Consider the following 27,387-nt stretch of genomic DNA (forward strand, 5'->3'; position numbering starts at 1 on the left):
AAAATTAAAAGTTTGAAAACAAGAACCAAACAATGCAGTCAGTGGAAATGGAAAAAAAAAAACAATTGACTAATTCAACCCAGAGAGGCATGTGATATTTGGAAAGAAAAGAAATAGAAGATTATGATGGACTAAGAAAAGAAGAAAGTTTATCAAAAGTTGACAGCAAATAAGTCAGCACATGCTCTTACAGAATACACATAAAAAGTAGTGAAACAGGTCATGAGAAGATTTTGGTAAGAATATAGAGGATAAATATCAGGACGGTAGCAAAATGTTCTGGGGCTATAGAAAAAATGTAGAAATAGAGAAATGAGTGGAAGGAATCAGAGATGATAAAGATGAGAAATGATAGAAAACACTGAACGGTGAATATATTTGAACCCAGTGCTAGAACATATTTAACATGAATGCAATCAGAAGTGCATACAAATACCTGAAGTAGAAAAAGCCATCAAAAACCTGAAATGCAGAAAGGCAAAAGAAACAGAAGATGATTTTTGACCTGAAATGCTCAGATACAAATGGCTTCACTGCACAATTCAGAAGGCATGATCAAAGGGTCAAATTCCAGTTAACTGGAGTAGAGCTTTCATAGTTCTCCTCTACAATAAAAGTGGGAAGGGAAATATAAGTAGAAGTGAAAACTACAGATGAATTTCACTACTGAGTATCACAGGTAAGATTTAAGCTAAGCATACATAAGAAAATTCTAAGAAAAGAGAAATGAAAATGTATAGAACAAGGTGAGTTCAGTCTAAACAGAGTTTGTCAGGGTGAGATTTTCTCTAGTATTTAAGAAAATTAGCTGAGAAATCATGGGACTTGTAGCAAGCATCTGTAAAGTTCACAGATCTGAAAAATTTATATGACAAGGTGCCAAGAGGCAATCCTTTCCAAACACTACAATTATATGGTGGAAATTGAACATTATACATAATATATAGTTAGAGACTGGATGTAGTGAGACAACGTGAGACTGGATGTAGTCGGTGTTCTCACGAAAGCCAAACCTCCAAAATCCAACTTATCCAAAAACGAATATACAGCCCTACAAGAATTAAAAAACAACAAAAAAAATAGTAATCACCAAAGCTGATAAGGGAAGCGCCACTGTGGTACTCAATCAAAAAGACTACAAAGGTAAGCTAAATTCTTTAATACGAGACCGTACTACTTACCTCCCCATTGAATATAATCGGACCAACTCTCAGATCAGAACTATCCACAGACTCCTTAAGAAAGTCACTTCTTGGCCTGTGGAAGTCACCAACAAACTTAAACCTTATAACTCTAGACCCCCCCGATTATATGGACTCCCAAAAATACATAAACAAAATGTGCCATTACGTCCCATAGTGGATGGCATTGATTCCCCCACATATAAATTAGCCAAACATTTAGCCAAAACGCTCACACACTACACTGGCAACACACCATCACACATAAAAAACTCGGCCCACTTTAAAGCCAGTATAGAAAACCTCACACTCCAACACACTGACATAATGGTCAGTTTTGACGTCTCCTCCCTATTCACTAATGTCCCACTCAAAGAAACCCTTGAGCTCATCCAAGCCAAGTTTCCTCCCGATATCTCAGCCCTATTTCAGTTCACAATGAACTCAGGCTATTTCGTTTGGCAAGGAAAGTTCTACAAACAGATAGAGGGGACAGCCATGGGTTCACCACTTTCCCCACCCTTGGCCAATTTCTTTATGGAGACATTTGAAGAGAAAGCCTTAAACTCCCCCCCCACAAAAACCCACTATTTGGCTTCGTTATGTGGATGATGTGTTTGCTATTTGGCCACATGGCTCAGATACACTCCACTCCTTCCTAACACACTTAAACAACCAACATCCCAGAGTCCAGTTCACCTTAGAAAAAGAGGAAAACAACACCCTCCCCTTCCTAGACACTTTAATCACCCGCCAGCTTGATGGAACTTTGGTTTTCTCTGTTTACAGAAAACCCACCCACACTGGCAGATACATTCACCAGCAATCCCCCCCCCCCCCTCACAACAATATGGGGTGATAAAAACACTATATAACAGGGCAAAATTAATCTGCTCAGATGACAAGGCCCTGACTATGGAACTAAACCACATCCTCAACACTTTCTTAGCCAATGGCTACAACCCCAAAAAAATCCAAAAAATACTAAAACCTATAAACCACAACCCCCCTCCACAATAAAGACTACACCAAGTCTATCACTATCCCCTACATCCAGGGCACCTCTGAAAAAATAACTAATATCCTCAAAAAATATGACCTTACTTCCTGTTACAGACCATATAAAAAGTTGGCATCCCTTATCCGCTCTACCAAAGACCAACCACTTCCCCTAGACCTACCTGGTGTATACCAGGTCCCTTGCAGCTGCAAATTGTCCTACTTTGGCCAAACAGGCAGAACAACAAATATCAGGATTTCAGAACACCAAGACTACATCCGGTTTCACCAGTACAGCCGCTCTGGGCTGGCAGACCATGCCTTAGATACCCACCATAAAATTCGTTGGAAGAAGACAAAAATAATCCATCGCAGCAAGTTTAAATACGAAAGACTATTCAAAGAATCTTCAGCAGCTCTAAAAAACGTTCCTAACCTCAACAAATTTGGGTGCATGAAACTGCCCCAAATTTGGGAGACTTTCATTTTGAGAACTTCAGCCCAACTGCCAAGACTACCAAATTAGCCCGCAAGAGGGCACCATTAGGACTTTAGGAACAAAATTAGTTCTTATTTTCTTCCTCATTTGCTTTGTTAGTTCCTTAGTGCACATACCATATCTTTATGTTCCCGAAGATGGCAATGTGACATTGCCGAAATATAGAAGTGATTCATTAAAGTTATCTTTAATTAATTTACTTTATATGCGTTGTCAATTCCGTAAATTAATTACCAGTTAATATATAGTTAGGCTCTACGACCAGTTAGGATAGAAGGAAGTACAAAAAATGGCTTCATGTAAAATAAAACGTTCAACAGGAGTCCATATCTGCTCAATTGTTATTAGTCATCTATAAAGATCACATTATGACAGAAACTGATTGAACTGAGCTCTTTACTTCATGCAGATGATATCATGATATTAAATAAATCCAGTACATATCTGCAACTCTAACTAAATTGAATAACTGCTGGAATAAATTTGGCATGAAAATTCACAGCAAAAAGAGAAAGACTATAAGAACATACCAGAATTTTGTAAACACAGACTGTGTCCTCAATGGAATTATAAAAAGTAAAACCTATTGAAAAAGTAAACAGATAGCAAATTAAATACCGAAAGAAATAACAGAATTATCAAAACTGGTATGGTAGGAAGTCAAATGAAATTTATTCATTTGACTCCCTATTTTCATATAAAATTCAACAGAGGAATTAGTCAAAACACTAAACTAAATATATGTAAAACAGTGTTCAAACCAAATTTATCTTGTGGATCTGAGAGCTGGGTTAGAAATACGACAGTTGGTCAAAGACTACAGTCCACAGATATGAGTTGTGAAAATTAGGAGAGTAAAAAAAAAAAGCAACAATGGCAGAATCATATTAAAAATGAAGGTATCAGAATCAGGAATGTGTGATTAGAGCTAATTAAATAAAGACCAGAAGAAGAGAAGATCTAGGTGGACTGATATAGTAAGAACTGTTTGAGAAGAACGAAATATAAAATTTGACGATATTGGATTAATGGGATGTTGAAAGGCCTCCACTGATGTAAATTTGTCATGTAATACTATTATAACATCCAGTATCCCCAATGATACATATCAGGAATGCGGTGATGATGATGACTAACATCTTCTCCACATCTCCCAGGATCAAAATGACAAGCGATCTCAAAATGACGAGTAAAGGCTGTGGGAGGTGGAGAAGCGAAAAATGGAATATATTTAGGTGGAAAAGGGGCTAAAAGTAATTTTCACATTGGATCTTGGAATGTGAATACCTTACTTCAAACTGGAAGATTGGAGATTGTAAAGATGGAGATTCTAAGATTGAAAATAGATGTTCTGGAAATGGCTGAGGTGAGATGGAAAGGAAAAGGAGATTTTAGAACATGGGATGGAATGAGAATAATTTATTCAGGAGGGGATTATGCAAAGAAAGACCAGATTTGCAGGACATCTTCTGAGAGGTTCTTTGGGACACCTGGCAAAAACTATATTACAAGGGAAAGTTGAGGGGAAGAGAAGAAGTGGAAGACCAACTAGAGAGTGGTGCAATGACATCGTGGAATGGACTGGTTTAAGAATGGAGGCAACAGACAGAGAGTAATGGAGAAGAGCTGCTCATCTGCTGCAACCCTCTTGCTAGAGGTTGCTACCAGACGACGACGTACCGCAATAATACATATCAGGAATGTGGTGATGATGATGACTAACATCTTCTCCACATCTCCCAAGCTGAATCATCAGGATTGTCTTTAGATTACCTCTGTGTTTCTAAGATTTAGATCATTTATTTAAATGCTTTCATTTTTTCTTGAATAATATTTGTATAATTGAATCTGTGTTAAAACTCAAGAAGTTGCTTAATTATGATTTGATTTTTTCAATTCAAAACTAAATGTTGCTTACATCATCCTATTAGATTTCAAATAGGATGCAAGATTTAAGTCAAAGTTGGATACAAGGGTATTATAGAAAAACCCTTGTATCCAACTTGAAGATATCACTATCAACAATAACATGGTTGATAGGACTTTTCTTATTCCTTTTGAAGCTTCTCTCCTTGTACATCAATTATATTGGATCATAGTGTTACTGATACAAATGTCCTGAATAAAAATCCAGAAAGTGTTTACCACTATTACAGTTGCTTTCTTATTTCTCCATTTTCCAAAAACATTTCAATATATCTGGTATTAATTTTCTACTCTACTGTTTAGATATTCAACAAGGCCCACTATGTCCTTTTTCTTTATGTCAACTCCTTTTTTCTAATGATTTGAAAAATTTCTTTGCTTCTTCATAAGTAAAACCTCTGTGGGTTAAACAAACATAAATAAGTCTTCTTTCCTTCGTGCTTACACAGTGATTAGAATACATTTTATGAAAATTATGGATACAACTACCGTGTTAGAGTAAAACTTTAGTTTAATATAAACCAAAATGTACACTCGACTTTTCAACCTTCACATTAAAGTCATCTTCTGGAGTATACACACACACACAAAGAAACAAGCTGCACTACAATCGACATGGCATGCTAAAGTTACTGATCAATCGTTAGAACTATTTGCCGGACCTCTAGTGTTAAAAAAAAAAACTTACTACATCAAAGCTAGAATCTTGTTATCTATTAGGTTACAAAGTTAACTTAAGCTGGAGAGTAACATACAGAAAATTAATAAATAATTCATACAGAAAATTAACAAATAAAAATTAATTACCCATATAAGTATACATATAAATTGCAACAACTGGTATGGACAGTGGACAATAAAATGGAAAGTAATAAAGAAAAACTAAAGGTCAAATTTCATATTTTAAAACAGCAAAATTTGAATGCCAATCATATGAATCTAACCAATCAGGATCTCGCTTCTCTGGCAAATAACTCTAACAGCGAACAACAAACAAGTGAAACGAGGAGCGATTAACCAAAAGCAAGCAATGTTCATGTGATCAGCCTATCTACCCACACCTTAAATAACGGTCAACATGCATTACTTGATAAAGGCCTCAACTTCGCAGTAGCACCTAGATCTGTTAATAAACTGGATGTTATATTCCACATAGAAAGAGGCATTAATAAATCTCTTCAAAATAATACAGCTGATAAAATTCAAAACCAGCAGCAATGTGTTGAATAAAAAGAAAACCATATGTAGCAATCTTATAAAAACAGAACTAACAGCAATCAAGTCATTAAAAGCTAATTAAGATATAATTATAACAAAATCAGACAAAAGTAATTCCATGGTCATCCTTGACAGATCAACTTACATTCTTCAGACGAATCAACTAGTCTCTGATAACAGCACCTATCAGCTTGTGAACTATAATCCGACCAACAGGATAAAGAAAAAAAAACAGTAAAATTACTAAGTCTGTCACTTCTTAGCTATCAGACTCTGTTAAAAAAACTAATACCCCATTACGCCCATTCTCCCAGAATATATGGTGTTCCCAAGATACACAAACATAACGATCCAGTTTGGCTGATAGCTGAAGGCATTCTTATGGTGCTATCTTCTATCAAAGGTCAGCAACCATCTTGGTGAACAAACTGCATTCTTGCATTAATCGGAGCAGTTGTGTGCTGCTTTTTCCTGTCCATGTCTTGATGTTGTCAAACCATGATAATTTATTTCTTCCTCTAGTTCCTTTGCCATCAATTCTTCCTACCAAAATAGTTTGTAGAAGTTGGTATTTGCTGTTTCTCATGATGTGGCAAAAGGTATGATGTTTTTTGTTTCTTGATTATTTGTACAAGATCTTTAGCTTTGCCAATGGATTTTAAGACATCTTCATTGGCAATTTTTTCTGTCCATGATATCTTTAGCATTCTTCTGTATAGCCACATCTCAAAGGCTTTAATTTTCTTGATGGCTGTTGCCTTCAATGTCCATGTTTCAACTCCATAGAGCAGAATAGACCACACGTAGCATTTCAGAATTCGGCATCTGACTTCCACGTTCAGATTTTTATTGCAGAATAATGTTCACATTTTCATGAAGGACTGCTGTGCAACTTCAATCCTCGTCTTTATATCTATTTCAGGATCCCAAGATATTTATATCTTGACACTTGATCGATATTTTTCCCATTGGGTGTCAGTTTCATTGATGAGGTTGGATGTTTGCTGATGACCATGTATTATGTCTTGTTGATGTTTATATTTATTCCCATTCTTTGGCTTTCTATGTATACTCTGTCACTGAGTTTTTGGAGATCCATAATGTTATCTGTAATTAGCATGGCGTCATCTGCATATCATAGGTTGTTAACAATCTTTCCATCTATTGCGATTCCCTCTGGACAATGCCTTTTTAAATATTACCTCGGTGCATATGTTGAAGAAGAGTATCGAGAGCATGCATCCTTGTCTCGCTCCTCTTTTGATGTTAATATCACTGATGGTAATGTTGTCTAATTGGATGGTAGCTGACTAATTCCAATACAGATTTCTTATGTCTTGTTCGTCTAGCCCTATTTGTTGAAAGAATTCTATTAAGTTAGTGTGTCTAACTGTTGAATGCTTTTTCAATATCAATGAAACATATAAAGACAGATTTCTGTTTTTATATACATTTTTGTATCAATATTTGGGCACAGAAAAGGGCCTCTCTAGTACCAAAACCATTCCGAAAGCAGAACTGCATTTTACTTAGAGTTTCTTCACTTTTTCTATAAATACAATTCTGAATTACTTTCAAAAACATTTTTAATGTTTGGCTCATTAGACTAATAAATCGGAAGTCGCCGCAGGAATTTGCATTGGGTTTCTTTGGGATAGTGATAAATGTAGATTTGAGCCAGTCTGATGGAAATTCATCACTTTCATATATTTTATTAAATAGTTTTTCAAGAAACTTGCAAAATTAGCGTCAACACTCAAGGAGTTGGTAGGTCATTCCCCTCCTATATAAAGAACACACAACACTTCATGAACAAAATTAAAAACATAACACTCGGCAAAGATGATTTATTAATCAGTTTTGACGTTTCTGCCCTTTTCACAATTTCCAATCAATGACAATTCTTCTTCTACAGAAGAAATTTCTACCCGATATTACGGCTCTTTTTTGTCCACGTACTACATTCTGGTTACTTCTTGTGGCAAAATAAATTTTACCTACAAAAAGAAGGTATGTCCATGGGCTCACCTCTATCCCCCCCCCCCAATTGCTAATTTTTATATAGAAGCTTTTGAGCAGAGTGCTCTTGATTCCTTTACTCTAAAACCTACAGTTTGGCTTAGATAATCGATAATGTTTTCATTATCTGGCCACACGGCTGCCAAACATTGAACACATTCCTTAGCCACCTGAACAAACAACATGAGTGCATACAATTTACTATTGAAATTGAAAATCAGAACTCGCTCCCTTTCCTGGATACACTAGTCACATGTCTTCCCTAAAGTGGTCTATCCTTTATTGTTTACTGCAAACCTACACACACACACACACACACACACACACACACACACACACACACACACACACACACACACACACACACACCAGCCAATATATACATGCTAACTCATATCACCACCCTTCACAAAAATTTGGAGTTATTAGAACTCTCAAAAACAGAGCTATAACAATTTGCTCTAATGAACAAGATCTTAAACAAGAATTGAAATGATTAGCAATACTATAAATAATGGATATAGCAAAAATACTATTAATAAAATTCTTCATAAAACTTGATCAAAAAAGTAATATAGATTACAGTAAACCATAACTATCCCATGCATTAAAGGTTTATCAGAAAAAAATTGATAGAATCCTACATCATTATAATCTTAATGTGCCACTTTTAAACCACCTTTAAAATTAAAAAACATTCAATTCCTCTAAGGATCCTTCCCCCCACCCCACCCCATTGGCACACCCTGGAGTTTATTGCATCTATTGCACCTGCAACTTGCCTTATATTGGGGAAACTGGATGCACAACCCCTATCCGTAAAGAAGAACACAAACGATACATTAAATATAATAAATTTGGTGAGCAGGCCTCTCAGATCATACTCTTAACACCTACATCGAATTGATTGGAAAAGTACTCTTTCTTTACATCATACAAAAACTTGGTATGAATGGAAATTTAAAGAAGCCTGTGAAATTTTGATCAACCACCCTAATCTTAATAACAATGGTGGCTTAAAATCCCAAGAATTTGGATGGCACGCATTCAGCCCAATTAGTTTCCAACAAACCCCAACTTTAGGACTCTAAGCAATTTTTCATCTTTTACTGGCCACTGTCCATACCAGTTGTTGCAATTTATATGTATACTTATATGGATAATTTTATTTTTATTTGTTAATTTTCTGTATGTTACTCTCCAGCTTAAGTTAACTTTGTAACCTAACCGATAACAAGACTCTAGCTTTGATGCAAGTATTTTTATTTTATTAACACCAGAGATCAGGCAAATAGTTTTAACGACCAATCAGTAACTTTAGCATGCCATGTAGATTGTAGTGCAGCTTGTTTCTTTGTATACATATGTATACTCAAGAAGATGACCATAATGTGAAGGTCAAAACGTCAAGTGTATATTTTGGTTTATATTAAACTAAAGTTTTACTCTAACAAGGTAGTTTTATCCATACTTTTCATAAAATAAATAAGTCTCATTGTCTGATTTCTCCATTTTAGTGTTTTTCCACATCAGTCTGCTTACCATTCACAAAGATTATCTTCATTTATAGTGTTGAATGCTATAGCTACTCCTCTCTTTCCCTGATCACTTCTGCCTGAATATATAAAATTATATCTACTATTTAGAAGAATTTTGGTTTCTTTGTCTTGGTGATACTAATTATGTCAACAAAGAGCTTCTCTAATTCCGCTTCGAGCTGAGTTTGCTCAAACAGCTGACATTTCATTGTTTGCCCTGGCTTCCTGACAAAAACATGGTCATTTAAACAGACAATGCCCAGGCCAGCACCTTCTGTTTGGTTCGAGCCAATACATATTATAATTGGTTGCTAAATCCAAAATTGTCTGCCTGTCTTTGATGGCTCAGTGTATCCAGGAGATACACACTAAATTGGAAAGAAGGTGTGATCAAACATAAATCAAAAGTCTCATTCAATTTTTCTGCCTTTCTTAAAGATAATATGGAGTTGTATTCCCAGATATTTTGCTTTTAACTGTTGGAAACTATTAATTATTTATATAAAATTAATGAAATGTAAATGCTGAAATAAGTAATAAACCTAAGCCATGAAAACTGAACACTAACTTTTTCAACGGGAAGGGCAATTGGTGTTTTATGTTCTTGAAAATAAACTGTGATACAAGGTCCCACACTGTCACGATCATTGTATTCCAGCTATAAAATAATAAAAAAAAGCAAGTAATTAAACATACAGCATTAGATAGAAAAGCTAATTAGATAGAAACATATCAAGACTTCCTGACCAGTTAGCATATAATCATGCTGTCACCTACCTTGCTAAATCATAACTTGTGAAATCGCAGTAGTTGCACATCCAGGAAAAAACCATGGGCACTAATGAGGATAGAGTAACAGCTAGTATGTGTAAGAGCCCACCCAGTGCCTCATAGTGTATTTTACTAATTATCCAACACTTTCTTAATACTAAAAAAAGTAAGAAATAAAATATAACAAAAAAAAATAAAAAAATATTCACATCAGAAACGTGATCTCAACATGAATATAAAGGTATATTACCTTTATCAACCACAATGATTAGCTGAACTGTAGCAAAATACACACACTGGATATTTCCTTCTGCTATAGTTAGTATTGATACATCTATATACATTAACACCATCTCATAACAGGAATATTAAATATAAAACACTCTTTTTAATCCTCCTCTCTTACATTCAGATATTTTCTGTGCCCCTATCACAAATCATTTAAACTGCTAGAACTCTGTGTTCCTAAAGCTTGATTTTCTGCAGTTGAACTACTCCAAAATCAAAATGTTTTATTCATATTTTTTAGTGTCAAACTCTAAATAAATCACATAATGCATCATACATGAAAGTTTCACTATAACACCACCATATTAGAAAATTCTTTACATATAATAAACTACCAAGTTTTCCTACCCAAAGTTCTATACCATAATTGTTATACTAAAGAAAATTTACTATAGCACACTAACTATTTAGTCTAGAAATCCATTCTAATAGATACTCTAGATGATAAGCTGAGTACCAAGTGTTGCTTATGTTGTTACAAATGGTTTTTAACACACACACAGACAGACAGACAGACAGAGAGAGAGAGAGAGAGAGAGAGAGATGATTCCTTTTCTTCTGATTTCATTTCTAAATTCTAGATGTGTCTAAACCAAAAAATTTATTTTCTTTATTTAGTTTAAATTCTTTCTAAAAATTTAAGTTTTCTCAAGGGCAGTATATATGAGTATGAATTTTCAAAGACATAAATTTTAAGTGTTGGGTATATTATTATTTTTACATTACCACCAGAGCCCTCCAAGGAGTCAGAGATTCATCGAGAGAGAGGCCACATATGAACCATAACAGCTGTCATCAATTTCCTTGAATTCATTAAGACTACTTCCACTCCAAAGACAAGCAATTCTATTGACACACCACTGCTCTACAAGAGAAATATCAAACTCTTCTTTCCGTGACTATATTAATTCTCAACTTCCACATACAGGTATTCTATATAGCCTTTTAGATATTTATTATATCACACATCTTTGTCCTGTTTTAATACAAATTCTCAATCTTTGTTCGTAATACACATTCTGCAATCTTATCTTGAAATCATCTTTGACACTCTCTACTGTATATGCATCACCTTGAAAACCATGAGACCAGATCTGCAGACAAATAGTCCAGGGGAGATTATTAAGGAGGCCTCATAAAGAGACAAATTGACTTTTCCTTACATGTCAATGTTTGTTCCAATATTGCACCGAGTTGTATTTGTATTTCTACATGGCCCTTGAACTTCAACTAACTATCTACTAGAACTCCAAGACCCCTAGTCTGAACAGTTTCTTCTAGAATAATCCCACCAATATGCCAACGAATACACAGTTCATAACTTTATTAATATTGACCATTTTCAGGTCAATGTTAGTAAATCAACAACAACAATCAGTCATTCAAGAGATTAAAAATTTGTTCCATTAAATTTGATGATCCACAATGATTTTCGTTATTATAATTTTTTTTTTTTTTTTGTGTCTGATTTCACCTTCTTCACAATTAAAAACTTAAAAGATCACTCTGTTGTCTTTCATTTCAACATTTTTGGAATTAGAATCTGGAAAATTATTTATGATTAATTTATTATTTTTTATGCAATTAATATAGTAGTGTTTTATATATCTTCTTAAATAAGCATAATTATCTAATTCATATCTAATAAAAATAAATACAAAAATGAAATGAAATGAAATAAATTTGTTGCTTCATTAAAAAGCAGTAATTACCTCATCTTTTTCTATGCTACTAAATGTTTGCTGATATTTGCTGGACAGTGTTTTCATGGCTGGCTTATCATGTCCAGACGTCTATCAATTTCCTTTTCCCCTTCCTTATAAAGATTTCTGTGTAGGGAAGGGGAGAAAAGAAGCACGAAGGGTGATAAAATAAGTTAATGTGTTCACCAGATTTTCTGTATTACCATATAAATGCTTACTGCTGAAATGCTGCTAACCATTGTGGATTCAAGGATGTGCAGCTCTATAGTTTACATATGTTGTTAGTCCCACGACCAGCCAGACAAATTTCTTAAAAATTTAACAATCACATCATGTGAGTTGACTCCAGACCATCACTGGTCATCTTGGATCTTAAGTACTCATATCCCCCCCCTGCACACGCACACCACTTTTTGATAACTGTCAGCCATCCTAATAGTTCATAATCCTATCCCATATCCTCAACTTAAGAAAGCTTTCCTGTCAAATAAAAGTCTAAAATTATTATCATTCCCCTACTTTTACATTATTAAAATGTGTGAGTAAGATATTCAAATATTATCTTCTCTTAGTAATACCATGCTGTTCTTTCAAAATATAGATTCTTATTCAACCCATTTCTGTATGTTAGCTCTTACCAACTTTTCCACACTCTTCACATCACTCAAAGATACTGATAGGTGAGCAGTTAGAAACACCAGTCTTTGCACCATCCTGAAATGGGATAACCATACATTCCGCTCCTAAGGAATCTTCTCTATACAGAGACTCAAATTATACAGCCAGTTCAGCTGAACACTCATTTGGAATCTATGCTGATATCCCATTAGTCCATATTGTTGAATTCTTATTCTACTTATGCAACAGCTCTAGTATCTCATCTGTATACATCTGGATTTCTTTCATCTGGTGCAGAGGTAGCACTGAGTTTCATGTTGCATTTTATGCTGCTATCTACATTCTTTAGGCTTAATCTTCCATATTCATCCCTTCTTTTACTTGCAATGTAAAAGAAGTATAATGACAGAATTCTTCTGGCTTGTGTTTTTATTTTGCAAGACCAGTTTCTTTTCACACTTAGACTTAGCTTTCCATATATATTTCTTGTAACTCTTCTTGGTTGTGCCTTATAATTTTCATTACTGATACCATTCTTATAAAATGGTATTTCTTCCACAAATTTTCTTAAAAACCTCTAGCTTAATAAGAGTGCACATCAATTCCAATCCTACTCTATATTCTTCGAACTTTAGGGACACATTCCAATATTGCATCAACTGATGTGTTTTTTCTTAATATTTCCCATGCCCTGCTATTAAGTTTCCATCATGCAGTGGATACAACAAGACCAAAACAAGTATTCTCCACAGGTTTGTCATAATTTCCTGATTTGTAGTTAAGCATATAACCTTTTCTGAATGGAATATCCATACACTTAGTAACTTCTCAGTTCAGTATATCATGATAAATGTCACAAACTGCAGGCAGAACATCACATCTTTAACCAAATTGCCTTCGGAGATACATGTATATTATAATCAGGTCTAACACTTGGCGCTCAAGTTTCTACTGTCATGTGCGGCTCGAGGATATTCTCTCACATCAATAAATTCAGCTTCATTCCTCTCATAAGATTTCACTGCTACCCAATAAATGTTTGGATAACTGAAATCACTGTGATGATTACTCGTTTAACACTCAGTATATTGATCTCACAATGCATTTCATCACCAACAACCAATACACTAGGTTTGTAATAACAACATCCCGCCATGTATTTGATTTATTAGACTTGACCTGGACCACATAGCTTCAAACTTGCTGCTAGATAGAGAACTGTTACTAATATTGCAGTAGCTTACCCTAACTGGACTCAAAATCATCGAATCATATTAGTGGCACCCCCCCTGGCCTTCCTTACTATTTTCCCTAAAAATACTGTACTATATACTGTACTCAATAATGGTACTTGTGCTTCTGAGAGCCAGATTTCACTAATGTGTACAATCTGAGGCCTTAAAGTATTCAAGGCAACAAACTCTTATTCCTTCTGATGTTCCTGGCATTCATGCACAGACATAATAAGTTATCTCCAAGCTTTTTTGTATACTCTCCCCTGTAGCCTGGATGACCCACCTGGACAACTTACAGTTCAATATTCATATCTACTGCTTCACTTATGCTGATGCTTGTACGTACTAAGTTTGAACTGGAGGAGGACACAAACCTTTCATCATAATCATCTTTATGTCATAAACTGCATTCATATCATATCATTAACAAAGCTGCATAACTTAGTCGCTTTTATGCATAGATTTTCACCATTCCTCTCATCACTCTCTGTATTTCCATGGTTATTATAGTGATCCACATTGAAGTTTCCAGAATAAAAACTACATGGAACTGGAAAGAAAATAAATAATTCACTAACTGCAGTTGGCCCTTGTAGAACACAGGTTTGAACCGCATGGCTCCACTAATATGCAGTTTTTTATGAATAAATACATTGTTGCAAATCTCGAAAAAATTTTCCAATTTGAAAAAAAAAAAACAACCTATCATACAACTGAGTAGCTTAGAAATATCTAAAAAAAATTAAGAAAAAAGTTAGGTATGTTATGAATACATAAAATATATGTAGATACTAGTCTATTTTATCGTTTACTACCATAAAGTATACACAACGCTATTATGAAAAATTAACAATAATCAAAACTTATGCATACAAACAAATGCAGACTGTACATGGCCATTTGCAGTCGAGAGAAATGTAAACATGCAGTGTTAAATCATAACTGCATAAAATTAACTGTTATTAATTTAAATTAATTAGCACAAAAAATAAAACTTTTATAATGATTCATTCATTATAACAGTTGTTAATGTATAAGTAGGCTACTGCGAAGCAATCTTATAGATTTGCACTAAACTACCATACATCAATCATATTGTTTCTTCTTCGTTATCAATGAATCGTTATACTTCTTTACATAAAAAACCACTCCTATCATGACAACACCCAGAAGGTAAAGTCAAAACATTTAGGACATTGCTGCAATGTATGCCTTTGATCCCATTGCATTTTTGCTAGCAAAGAGCAATCATGGTAATATGAGTATTTGGTTCCCACAGTAACTAGGGCAAAATACTAGTAATGAAGTATTTCTTCCTGTTGTGTGAAGATATTAAACTTTTAATCAGTAATAAATTATTTGTTTAGCATTATTTGGTTCAAAGGTCATTAATAGCATGTCAAACTAGTTAAATCTTATGCTGGTAATGTATATCAGTAAATTGCTCATTTCTCTGTTTTCTTCTAGGAAGTTCAAGAATGATTTACTCACTATCGGTTAAAAATTCCTGGTAAATGTTCATCATATTCAATAGGATTCAAATCAAGAGCACATCTTGATTGTTCATAACACTGTTATCACATTTATCACTAAATGTAACATGTTCTGGGAAATTTCAAAAGAAACTAGCATAGATGACACACACACACACACACACACACACACACACACACACACACACACACACACACTGTATGTTGGCTTTCCAATTCTTTTTTTTTAAGTTGAAGTCATAATATCCTCTCTCTCTCTCGTCCTTTGGGGGGGGGGAATAGAAAAATCAAATGCTGAAATAAAAAAAAAAAAGATGGATTTCCACTAATGTTCATCTGATTATAAAAAAGATAATAAAAGTTGTGGGCAGATGAATAGGGATAATAGATAAACGTCGTTGCTGTACCTCTTTCCTCATCAATGTAGAAAAACACTCATCAATTCCTCTTTGATTTATCTATTATCCCCATTCATCTACCCACAACTTTAATTTGTTATTCCCATTTATCTGCCTGCAATCATTAAGCTCGGCCCACAACGTTTATCTTTTATCCCCATTAATCTGCCCACGACAAACTACGACTACACGCTGGTTCAACATGCGACATCCAGGTTAGTTTATAATGATTTCTGATTTCATCGAGTGCAAAAGAAGTACTTTCCTTATTGTTTTCGTTATAATCTAACCTAAACTAACCTAACCAATAAAGGTTAGGTTAGTTTATAATGATTTCTGATTTCATTGAGTGCAAAAGAAGTACTTTCCTTACTTTTTCATTATAAATTAACCTAACCTAAGCTGTTATAGTTTTTTATTGAGAATGAAAACCTATAAACAAGCTTTTATTACATTTACCAGACTCCTCTAGGAATTATTCACTTTAACCGGTTAAAGTGATTAATTCTAATTATTCACTTTAACCAGTAATTATTAATAATAACTGGATTTATCACTTTAACCGTAACATATACAGGGTGTTCGGGATAAATTTGACATATTTATAATTAATTATATTTTTCCGTAAGTTACATGTATTAACACACACTTCTCTTCATTTAAAAGTTTGAACCCTTCTTCATTCATATACAAGATGTCAGAAAGGATGGATAGCTGGAACCCACCTGAATCATGGAAGAGAATAACTTGTATCATGATGATTCGTGCCCGCCATCAAAATAAGGATATTACGACTGCTGCCCAATGCTCCCTGAATACAGTAAAAACAACCAGGCATGAACTAGAGACTTGCAATGGTGACTACGAGGATGTAGCAAGAAGAAAGATCCCTAGCAGACGATCTGATTGCGTTCGTACAGCAGAATTCCTCGCAAATCTGCAGGAACAGGTGTTGAAGAACCCTGGCATTGGAATTCGGGCTTTGTTCGTGGAGTTGCTAACTGTAGTCAAGCCCTGGATAACAAGGGTAGCCAATGGTAGGCCGTATGTATGGCAGCAGGATTCGGCCCCTTGCCACACCTCTGGGAAAAGTCAAAAATGGTTGTCTGAAAATTTCTACGACTTCACCAGTCCAAATGTTTGGCTTCCAAACACCCCAGACCTTAACCCCATGGATTATTTTGTACGGGGCGCAGTTGAAAAAGACACCAATCGCACTTCCAGTAATACAAAAGCCCAGTTAATGGATAAAATTAAAACAGTTTTTGCGGCCCTTCCCAGGGAGACTGTAGCATCAGCTTGTTCGAGGTTCCGAAGCAGAATTGAAGCTGTGATCGATGCTAATGGTGGTTATTTTGAGTAAATCTTGTTGATAGTATTGTAATTAACTCTGCCTGTAATGTTTTTTTGTCAATTCATTAAATTTAATAGATACAAAGAAGATTTTCTTTTTCCTTAAGAAACTGTCAAATTTATCCCGAACACCCTGTATATATAAAATCTCATCTTCCTTTTACCCTCTTTTACCTTCCAGTGTCGAGGGTTTATTAATCATTAGACCTCAAACCATTCACAGGATAAGGTGGTCAAGCCCTACTCCCTGATGTATCCTATGTCCTGTAGCGTTGAGTTCTCAAGGCCGGTTTGCCTGCCTTGCGTGATGAAAAACCCCCAAGATAAACTGGGGAAAAAAACCTACTGTACACGCCCAAGACCGGCTAAATAAAATATATAAATAAAATGTTACTTACCTTTTGTGGTTCTACCATCATTTTTCTGTTACCACCACCAAACTTCCCCAGAACTCTAAATGCCACCTGGGCAATACTATCTACTGGATTCCGAAGAGTACGCCATAATGCCTGCATCAACTCTGCTCTTACTGGTTGAATGTGGTCATAAAGAAAATCTGGCTGCAAGTTATCAACACACAGCTCCAATGTACGTAAGCCCTGAAAAGTGTTTTGATATGTCATGTCAATAAATATAGATACATACATACTACAGCAATCATTTGATAACAGGGTTTTTTTGCTAATTCAGTTATCCAATTCTCAGATTATACTTATAGATACCATTATTATCGCATCTGTAGTTATTAACAGGTATTTGTTTCTATCCTCCAATTAACATGATTGGCCTTTTAATTTTTTGGATACAGAAAAACTGTAATACTTCTAATTATCAACATAGGAAATGTAGCTGACAGAAAAATACCATGTCGACCCTTCTAAATCATAAACACAAGATAATTTAGTAATGCATTAGGGATCACCAAAAGGAGAAAGAAGTTGCAGTATTCAACACTAATATGAAACCAAACTATTCAATGGGAGTCAACCTGAAGTAGTTATGCATGAAAATTCAAAATGGAAAATTAGATAAGGACTCACTTTAAGAGAATGAGCACATGAAATTTTCCAGTTGGAAAAGAGCACAGAAATTTTTTTTTTTGAGTCATTAGAGAGGACAGCTTACACAGGTGTCCAAGGCTAAACTGCAGTTTAGCTGCTATTATTAGACAAAGCTAATAATAACAGTAAATACCTTCTGTATTTTTACTCAGAACATGGATTTGGTATTAACCAACTTATTTCAATAACAGAAATGTGCAAAATTTAGAAGAAAAGAAAATGCAAAAGTACCATAACTATATTACTAATGACAGTAAAATCTTTAGACCAATCCAAGATTGCAGAGGTATTCAGAAAATGATCACCACATAATGCAGAGAGTAGGAAATGAGCATCCCATAAAAAAGTTTTAAAAAACATCTAATTTGAACAACTCTTAATAGTGTGAACTACAGAGTGAAATATACAGAGCTATAATTTTAACTGAAACTTAGCTCCAAAAGCACAAAGTGAATTTAAAACCCATCAAAAGTAAGCTTGTTGACTAGTAAATCAGCATGAATCTTTTAGATGGGTTTGTTGTGGCCCAATCTAAGAGGCCTATAACTTAACAGAAAACAATTAAAGATCATTACTCTTTTATCAGATCATGGATCACTGTATAAACATACGTTATTGTCAAACACAACCTTCCCGCAAAAAAGACAAATAAGAAGTGGAATTACCCACTCATTTGTACTATAATGTATATACGTCATAATGTATAATATACACATCATATAAACCTCAGAGAGAGAGAGATTATGTTTATTGAGTTCAATTCATTAATCCTCAAACTAGTTAGGAATCTAATCAGAGTAATAATTACTCAGATAGCTTTCAACAGATTTTTATAATAGCGCACAAAGAATCATGAATAGCCTGTGTATACGATCCATAATTAATGTTCCCCTTAAAGCCTAACCAGCTAACCAAGCGCCTCAATTCTCAGTACTGTCCTCAAGAAAAATAATGAAAAAATTAAGGAAACTTATGTTTAAAAGAAGCTAAAGGAAAAGCATAAGGTGACTGTCAAAAGCTTCATGAAGATGGCAAAATGTTTGAAGACTATTAAGAAAGCTTAGAGATGAAGGAAAGAGCAAAAGAAATCAATGATTACGAGTCTGTTCAAAAAGTATCAGGACAATTGTTACTACAAAGAAACTGGGCATTCTAGTGTATTGTTTTGTTAAGCAGATATGTATAAACACTTATTGAAACATAATAAAACAAGAGCACATAATGGTGATCCTCTCCCTAAGGCTTACAACAAGAACTTTTCAATATCAAAACTTTAATGGAATTGGTGGTTACAACTTTACCCTCATCAAATCCAGCAGACAACTCCTATGTTCCAACACCTAAGGATTCTTCAAGAGAATGCAGAGTTCCAATCCCTTATATTTCTGTTATCTCTGAACCTACTAGTAGAATTTTGAAGATGTATCACATTATTCCCACATATTTTACTATCGACAAAATTTCTCATCTGTTACCATCTACAAAAGAAACTGTCACTTCTATCTTTAGCTGGTGTTTACCAGATTCTTTGTGAATTTAATTTGACATACTTTTGGCAGACAGGCTGTTCTGTGGAAAGAAATGATGAACATTAATACTATACTGAACATGAAACCTCAAACGTCTGGTTTGGCACAGCATAGTAGTGACACTAAACAACATAGTATCTGGTGGGATGAAGCTTGTCTTCTCCATAGAAACTGCTTTAAATATGAACACCTATTCAAAGAAAGTTGTAAAGCCATCTTATATTGGCCTGATCTGAATCAATGATTTTCTCTCTCTCCCAAAAGTTTGAGAGATTCTCATTCTGTTTACATAGAATGAGAATCTCTGAATTTTGATTTCTAACTAGTGACAACCATTTTTAATTGGCAAAGCGATTGTTGTATGTACTTTGTATTCCTGTTCTTTGATTTGCTTGTTTCTACACAATAAAGTTTATTAATGTGGTTATCATACTAATAATTTAAGATAAATATCACATCATCTCAGTCACTGGTGGTATTGCTTTTATGAATCGACACCATTTTTTTTCTTTTTGAGTATCATGATGTCAGGAATTAATGAACAACATGTGTGCATCAAAGTTTGCATTAAACTTGGAAAAAAAAAAGTCACAGAAATTTATCATATGCTTAAAGCAGCTTTCAAGGTAATGCCTTAAGCTGCTCAAAGACATTCGACTAGGTCAAAAGGGTTAGCAATTGGGGTTTGCTGCAACGTTTGTAGCGATGCTTCACATTCATAACAAAACAATCAATGACTTGCAGTTTGCAGGAGCTCAAAGTTCATGTTGCACAGGATCCAAATTTCATCAAATGCATGTGCATCATCATCAAAAGTGAGGAGAAGTAGGTTTACAACTATGACCCAAATGATCAGTCATCTCGTTCTGAAGTTCATTCAGCTTTTTCAAATCTTGAGTTTCAGGCTCAAAAAAAAAACAGTCATAACTCACCTATTGTGTTCACTAGATTTGACCCAAATGACTTTTTTTATTCTCCAAGCTAAAATCTTTACTTAAAGGATGACAGTTTCGAGATGTCAATGAAATGAAAGAGAATGTGATAGTGCAACTCGAACCCATTCCTTTAGAACAATTCCTGATATGCTTCCAAACGTGGAAAACATGCTGGAAACACGGCATTCAGGGCAGGAAGATAAAGTTTTGAAGGGGGGGTGTTCTTACAGCTCATAAGCTTTTGTATATATTTTAAATAAATTATGTGCAGAACTTTTTGAAGAGACCTTATATAAAAGCGATATGTAAAAGTGAATTAAAGTAATATATAAAACTGAAAGCAATCTGGTTGTTTGGAGTGATCATACTTGAGATAAGGCTAAGAAAAATTGGTGAAAAAGAAGCTATTTTACGTCAAACAGAACCTACAAAATCCGGAATTTTTACGTCATCATAAATAGTTAAAACATGATGTGAACATAACTAAGGATCCTAACTTAACATATAAACAAAAGGAGAACAAATGAATTGGAATTGAATGGTTTTCAGTGTGTATCACTAGGTAGCAAGAATCTAGGATAATAAGAGTGCATGTAATAGATGTACATTGCACATTTTGTAACTATTTTTCACAGTCTAAATAGCAACTTTCTGTGTGTTTCTGTTTCTTGTGCAAAAGGACTTCCTGAAAGAGACATTCTTAAAGAGCCATATCCTGTTTATGGCAAGAACAGTTTCTCATGTGAAATAATTCAACAGTCAATATGTATAATGGCAGTTTAGTCTTGAAATTTTGCAGGAGTATTGCTCTCCTGCATGATAATGCAAGCCCTCATACAGCTACAGGAACCCTGGAGAGAGAGAATTCAATAACTTAAGTGGAATGCCTTCAACATCCATCTTACAGCTCCAACCTCACCCGAAGTGACTTTCACTGGTTTGGTGAAAGTCACAAAAAAGGCACCAAGATGGCAAACATTTTGCTCAAGCGTTTAAAAATGAGATGCACACATGGCTGTGGCAGCAGACAACAGCATTTGCTGCTAATTTTGAAGGATAAATAAAGAAATGAGATGATGAGTGTGTGAATGTTGAAAGGGAATTTCACACACACACACACACACACACACTAAAAAGAAACTTAACACAACAGGAGAAACATCCGGAAAAAACTAAATATATGATTCAATTAGGTTTGTAAACGTTTAATTCTAGTACATACAAATAAATACAGTTAGGATTAAAAAAGTCAAACTTATCTAGGACACCATGCGAAATAGCTTAGCTTCAGTTATCGTGATGAGTGGATGCTGGACCTTTCTTCTACATGGATTGGAATTTCATTCAAGGACATGAAGAATGTTTATAACAGCTTTACAATGCATAGTGAATTACCTGGTCTCATACAGAGGTAACAGTTTTTCCTCTTGGAAACTCAGATTTTCATCCAACAAAACAAGCAAATGAGAGTCAGAAGACATACATGCAATTAACAAATATAATATTAGGGTTAATGAAGGACAAATAAAGCTTTTCCTAACCAAATGCCAACCCCACTTGCATGTCACCTTTAATAAAGACGGATATGACGTCCCTCAGCAGGATAACTGATCTGGCATTCAGAGCAAAATGCTGAATATATATGCCCAACTTTATGACTATTGACAGCACTCCCATCATCAGCTTAGAGTTTATTAAAAATAAGCAATTAAAAAATGACAAGTTTCGTTCGTCGTAAGACTTACATCAGGGACAATGGTATATAAAAGTTTAACACAACATCATTGACAATTAATTACATATATCAAATGTTTTTCATAACTTTACAATTGTCAAATAATTGAGAAACCAGAATACAATTGATATATTCGTTACTGGGTGTGTGTGTGTTGGAACATTGCTAGTTGTTGCCACGTTCTGTCTCATGCGTGCTATATCCGATGCAGACCACACTTGATGTAAAATCAAGCCTTGATTTTTATTGCACTGTATAGGAATCCGAAGCATTTGTGCAGATTCTTTAAATTTCCTCGTAAAACAGTTGTTATCAATATTATATGACATGTTTGTCTGTTGCCAGAGTACCTGATGGCCAGTTGTGGCTGTGTGGAATGCTACGCCTGATTTGTGCTCCCTTCTTTTTTTTTTTTTTTTTTTTTGACGTCTTTTGTGGGATTTTTAATTTTTCATTTTTAATAATAAGCTCTGTATATTAATATGTGGTCTCAATACTGAAAACTACCTACAGAACTGCTCAACCACAGAACCCTACGTATACATCATTAAAGCACTGTGGCAAATAGCTGCCATAACAGACACAAAAAAGGGGTTAAAGAAATAAATTATTATACTCAAATATACAGTGGAGTAAAAAAATCTGAACGATCAAAAGTAGGAACCATATGAAACGATATCTACAGATAGGAAAAATAAATAATTATCTAAAAATACTAGGATGAAAAGTAGAAACAAGATTAAAAATACAAACAGAAATAAACAATATTCAGTGTTAATATCCCCAGAAGAAGATAAAGAATCTGAGAAATTTTACAAAAAATGTCAATAAATAATTATGAACACAAATAATACAAATGACTACATACTTATATTAGGTGATCTAAATGTTAGAATAGGTAATAACCAATAAAAAAGATTGTATGGGAAATAACAAAGAACCACATCAAAATAAGAATAGATTAAGATTAATTGAGTTTGCTTTATTCAATAATTTTAAAATAGAAAACTCCTTTTATAAACATAGAAGTACACAAATACACCTAGGAAACAAGTGGCCTTGAGTCTTTAACAGATGACAGAGTTCACAGAAGTTTCAATTTAGATCATATTGCAGTTAGTGAACATGTCAACAGCTCCAAAATGATGGGGGAGATATATATATTTGTACCAAAGAAAGTTAGATGAGAATTTACTGGAGAAAAAAGTAAATGGAAATATTGAAATAAAATGGAAAAATATGTGCAGCATAATTAAGAAAGGGACTAATAACAGACAGCCATAGGGGGAGAGGAAATGGGACACCAGAAATTGGAATGAACATTCCGAAATATAGAGATTATAAAAAAAATAATTATATATATATATATATATATATATATATATATATATATATATATATATATATATATAATAAATAGAAAATTTAGCATACAGAAAATGGGTATCTTCTGATAAAAGTGAAAATATGAATTCTAAGAGAAGCAATGCCAAACGGTAAATCAAAACCTTACACAGAGAAAAGAGGAATGACTATGTAAAACTAAAAACAGAGTTAAATAGGATGCAATTGACAAAATATAAAATCTTGAAGTAGATAAACAAATTAAAGAATGCGATATAAATATCATAAATAAAAAAGAATAGAATAATTTTTATGAAAACTCAAGTAAAAATAATCATTTTAATGCTCCTAACATAATAAATAAAGCAACACATTAGAATCTAAAACATTAGTAGAACTAATTGAAATTGGGGAAAAAAAAAAAAAACAAACAGGAGATCATGAAATAAATATGGAATTATTTAAATATGCTGGCTTGGAGCTGCATGAGCGACTATTAAATCTATGAAATAAAATTTTACATACAGGAACAGCTCCAGATGACAGAAGTTTACTACCTATTTTCAAAAAAGGGAATAAGTCAAAATGTTCCAATTACAGAAGCCTACAGTAATATGGCAAAGAAAAATAAATAACTATATAGAAAAACATTTAGAAGAACAAAATGGATTTAAAAAGAATTGCATATGTACTGATTCAGTCTTCACTAAAAAATAAAAATAGACAATCCAATCAAAACACACATTCTATTTATAGAATATGAAAAGACCCTTGAGTGAGTAGGAGTAGAGTACCCAGGTGTCACATAATAATAATATACTCAGGAGATATTTAAAGAAATGGCAGTGTGTAAATAACACAAGAATAAAATTAGTGACTAAATACATCAATATAAGCAAATAATCAAATCTTAATTGCTAATACAGAAGATATCTAAAGTTAGTTGTGTAATGAAGATTAGAGATTGTCTCTAAAGATTTCTTATTCCGAGTGTTTATTATTACACAAGGGGTTCAATTCTGATTGGTGCATTTTAACTGATACTTTTAGAATCCAGAAAATCACAGACTCAAGACCAAATACAAAAAATATATATATATACACATTTAATAAAACTAAAACAATATATTGCATAATAGACTTTAAATAAAATTACTTAACTACAAAATACTAGATGTTGGAAGTTTTTTCCCACTTGGTTAAACTATATATTTAGTTTAATCCTGTATCCAAGTGTAAGCAAACAAAGTTTGTGCTTTAAGTATCTTCAGGACTGGGGCAACTCGTGACAAAGGTGGACAGAGTTCTCATCACTTTCCTTAGTATCCCATAATGCAAAGCACATCTCCTTGCAAACATGTAGAATGCTATGCATTATCGGAAGGGTCACTACCTCTGGGTCTGGCTCCAACTGAAGAGACCTCAATAAAGGTCAAAACCGATCTGGGTAGTGACCCTTCCCATAATGCATAGCATTATGCATATTCACAAGGAGATGGGCTTTGCATTATGAGGTACTAAGGAAAATGATGAGACCTCAGTCCACCTTTGCCACGAGTTGCCCCAGTCCTGAAGATACTTCAGCCGCAAACTTTGTTTGCTTAGACTTGGATAAAGGATTAAACTAAACATATAATTTATAAACAAAATACTAGATCCGAGGCCTTCTAAAATAAACCTACACTTCAGAGATTTTCTTATCCAAAAATATTAAAATCACCCATTCTCCGACTCATTCTATTACTAGATATGTTTAACATATACTTAATCACATCAACTAGACTACACACCTTGTTTTCACAACAACAAAATTGTTCCAAGTCAATTTCTCTGTTAGGGCCTTTTCCAAAAATATAAACATTTCCTTCTTTTCCATGGGATCCTTTTGTATCACCCTTATGAAGTATAAATACTCTGAATTCACTGAAATATAAATATTCTTATCTCTTGTAGTTCAATTTGATACAAAATTTACTCATTTTTGTACTGGAGTAAGAGAGTCTCTTCTATTACCTTATAAACAACATATCTAAGTTGAGCTAATTCCATCGCCTTTTCCAGTAGAAATAACAAATACATCTGGTGTCCTTAAGACGGATGAAACTTTCCAATCAGCGTATCCTCAAACATTCAATTAGAACATTGACTGCAATATCTTCTTTTATTTACTAAATACTTGTTAACAGTCTCAATTCCTAAAGTTTAAAGACTCACAGTTCTATGATTCCATTTCAGAATCTTCTATTAATATTCTTCCAACGGTCACATAAAACTTATAAACTTCATAAGAACAAAATTTCTCCAGCCTGTGTTCTGAAACTTCCATTGGTTCTCCACTTTTTTTTTTTTTTTGTTGTTGTTCCCTCAATACTGAACACTTTCTTTCTATCAGATGCCAATCACGCATCAATCTCCTCGGCGAGCATGCACACGTAAGTGATGAGCGAGAAGTTACGTATAATGGTTGACTGACATGCTGTCTCTGTTAGCAGCAAGAGAATATCTTCACAAAACACAACACTTAATAATTTTAAACTACAATAAAAGGATTGAAAGTAATAACTATCAAAATCTAGTAAATACACAAATTTCTCAAATGCTTTATATTTCATCATTATCATGGCTATCAAGGATTTCTTCATCAAGGATGACTTCTTACATCCTCAGAAGTCATCGCTGAATCTTTTAAGAGGACGTCCTGGATTTCTTTTTCCTAATGGCTGGTACTTTAAGGATTGTTTTGGTAATCTTTCTGTTTTCATTCTTTGAACATGTTCCATCCATTTATATTTATATTTTTTTAATTTTTTCTATTACTGATTCCTGGTTTAATTCTTTCATTTCTCATGAACTTCATTTCAGCTGTTATTAATCTTTGTCTTTTTGTTTTATTGTACAGATTTCACTTCCATACATTAGGACTGGTAGGGCTTATGTATTGTATACTTTTAGTCTGGTTTGTTTTTGAACTAGGTTTGGTTTAATTATAGAGTTAATTACACCTGTTATTTTAAGTATTTTACAATTTTTAGGTTTATAGCTTTTTCATTTTCATGTGTAATCATACAACCTAGATAGATAAATGAATTCACCTGTTCTAAAATCATCATCATCATCAAATTCCTGCCATGTACCATCAAGGGGTGTACAGGATATGACAGTACTACATGAAAAAATTACATCATTACTAACTTCCTATCTACAATTTTCCTCCAAATCAGTCTGTTACTTGTCAAGACTCCAACATTATCAGATCTTATATTTCTATCGTCTAAGGCACTTTGTACCGTATCAATCCACCTATATCTTGGTCTTCCTCTGGGTCGTTTTCCTGCCAACGTGGCAGAGAACACTTGTTTTGCTAATCTTTCCTCTCCCATTCTACTTAAGTGACCATACCACCTGAGATTAGCTCTGCTAATGCATTCCTGGATGCTGACAATGTCAAGTTCTTTCCTAATATCCTCATTTTTAATATGATATTGCCATTGATGCCATCTGTTCACGCCTCTAATCTTTCTCAGGACTCTCATATCTGCGGTCT

The 27,387-nt window shown here is 34.0% G+C and overlaps 1 protein-coding gene across 1 annotated transcript in view; it reads right to left on the reverse strand.

Moving 5' to 3' along the window:
• Nipped-A (Transcription-associated protein Nipped-A) overlaps positions 1 to 27,387 on the reverse strand; it is a 936,100-nt gene that overhangs the window by 609,260 nt on the left and 299,453 nt on the right. The window contains exons 23-24 of the mRNA XM_090393977.1: positions 17,638 to 17,838; positions 9,949 to 10,038 (exon numbers count right to left, since the gene is read on the reverse strand). Of these exons, the coding sequence (XP_090250103.1) occupies positions 9,949 to 10,038; positions 17,638 to 17,838 (291 nt within the window). The remainder of the gene's footprint in view (positions 1 to 9,948; positions 10,039 to 17,637; positions 17,839 to 27,387) is intronic.

The sequence above is a fragment of the Typopeltis vanoorti genome, chromosome 6 (assembly GCF_054136105.1).
Source record: "Typopeltis vanoorti isolate ZY-2024b chromosome 6, IOZ_Tvanoo_1.0, whole genome shotgun sequence".
NCBI classification, from domain to species: Eukaryota; Metazoa; Arthropoda; class Arachnida; order Uropygi; family Thelyphonidae; genus Typopeltis; species Typopeltis vanoorti.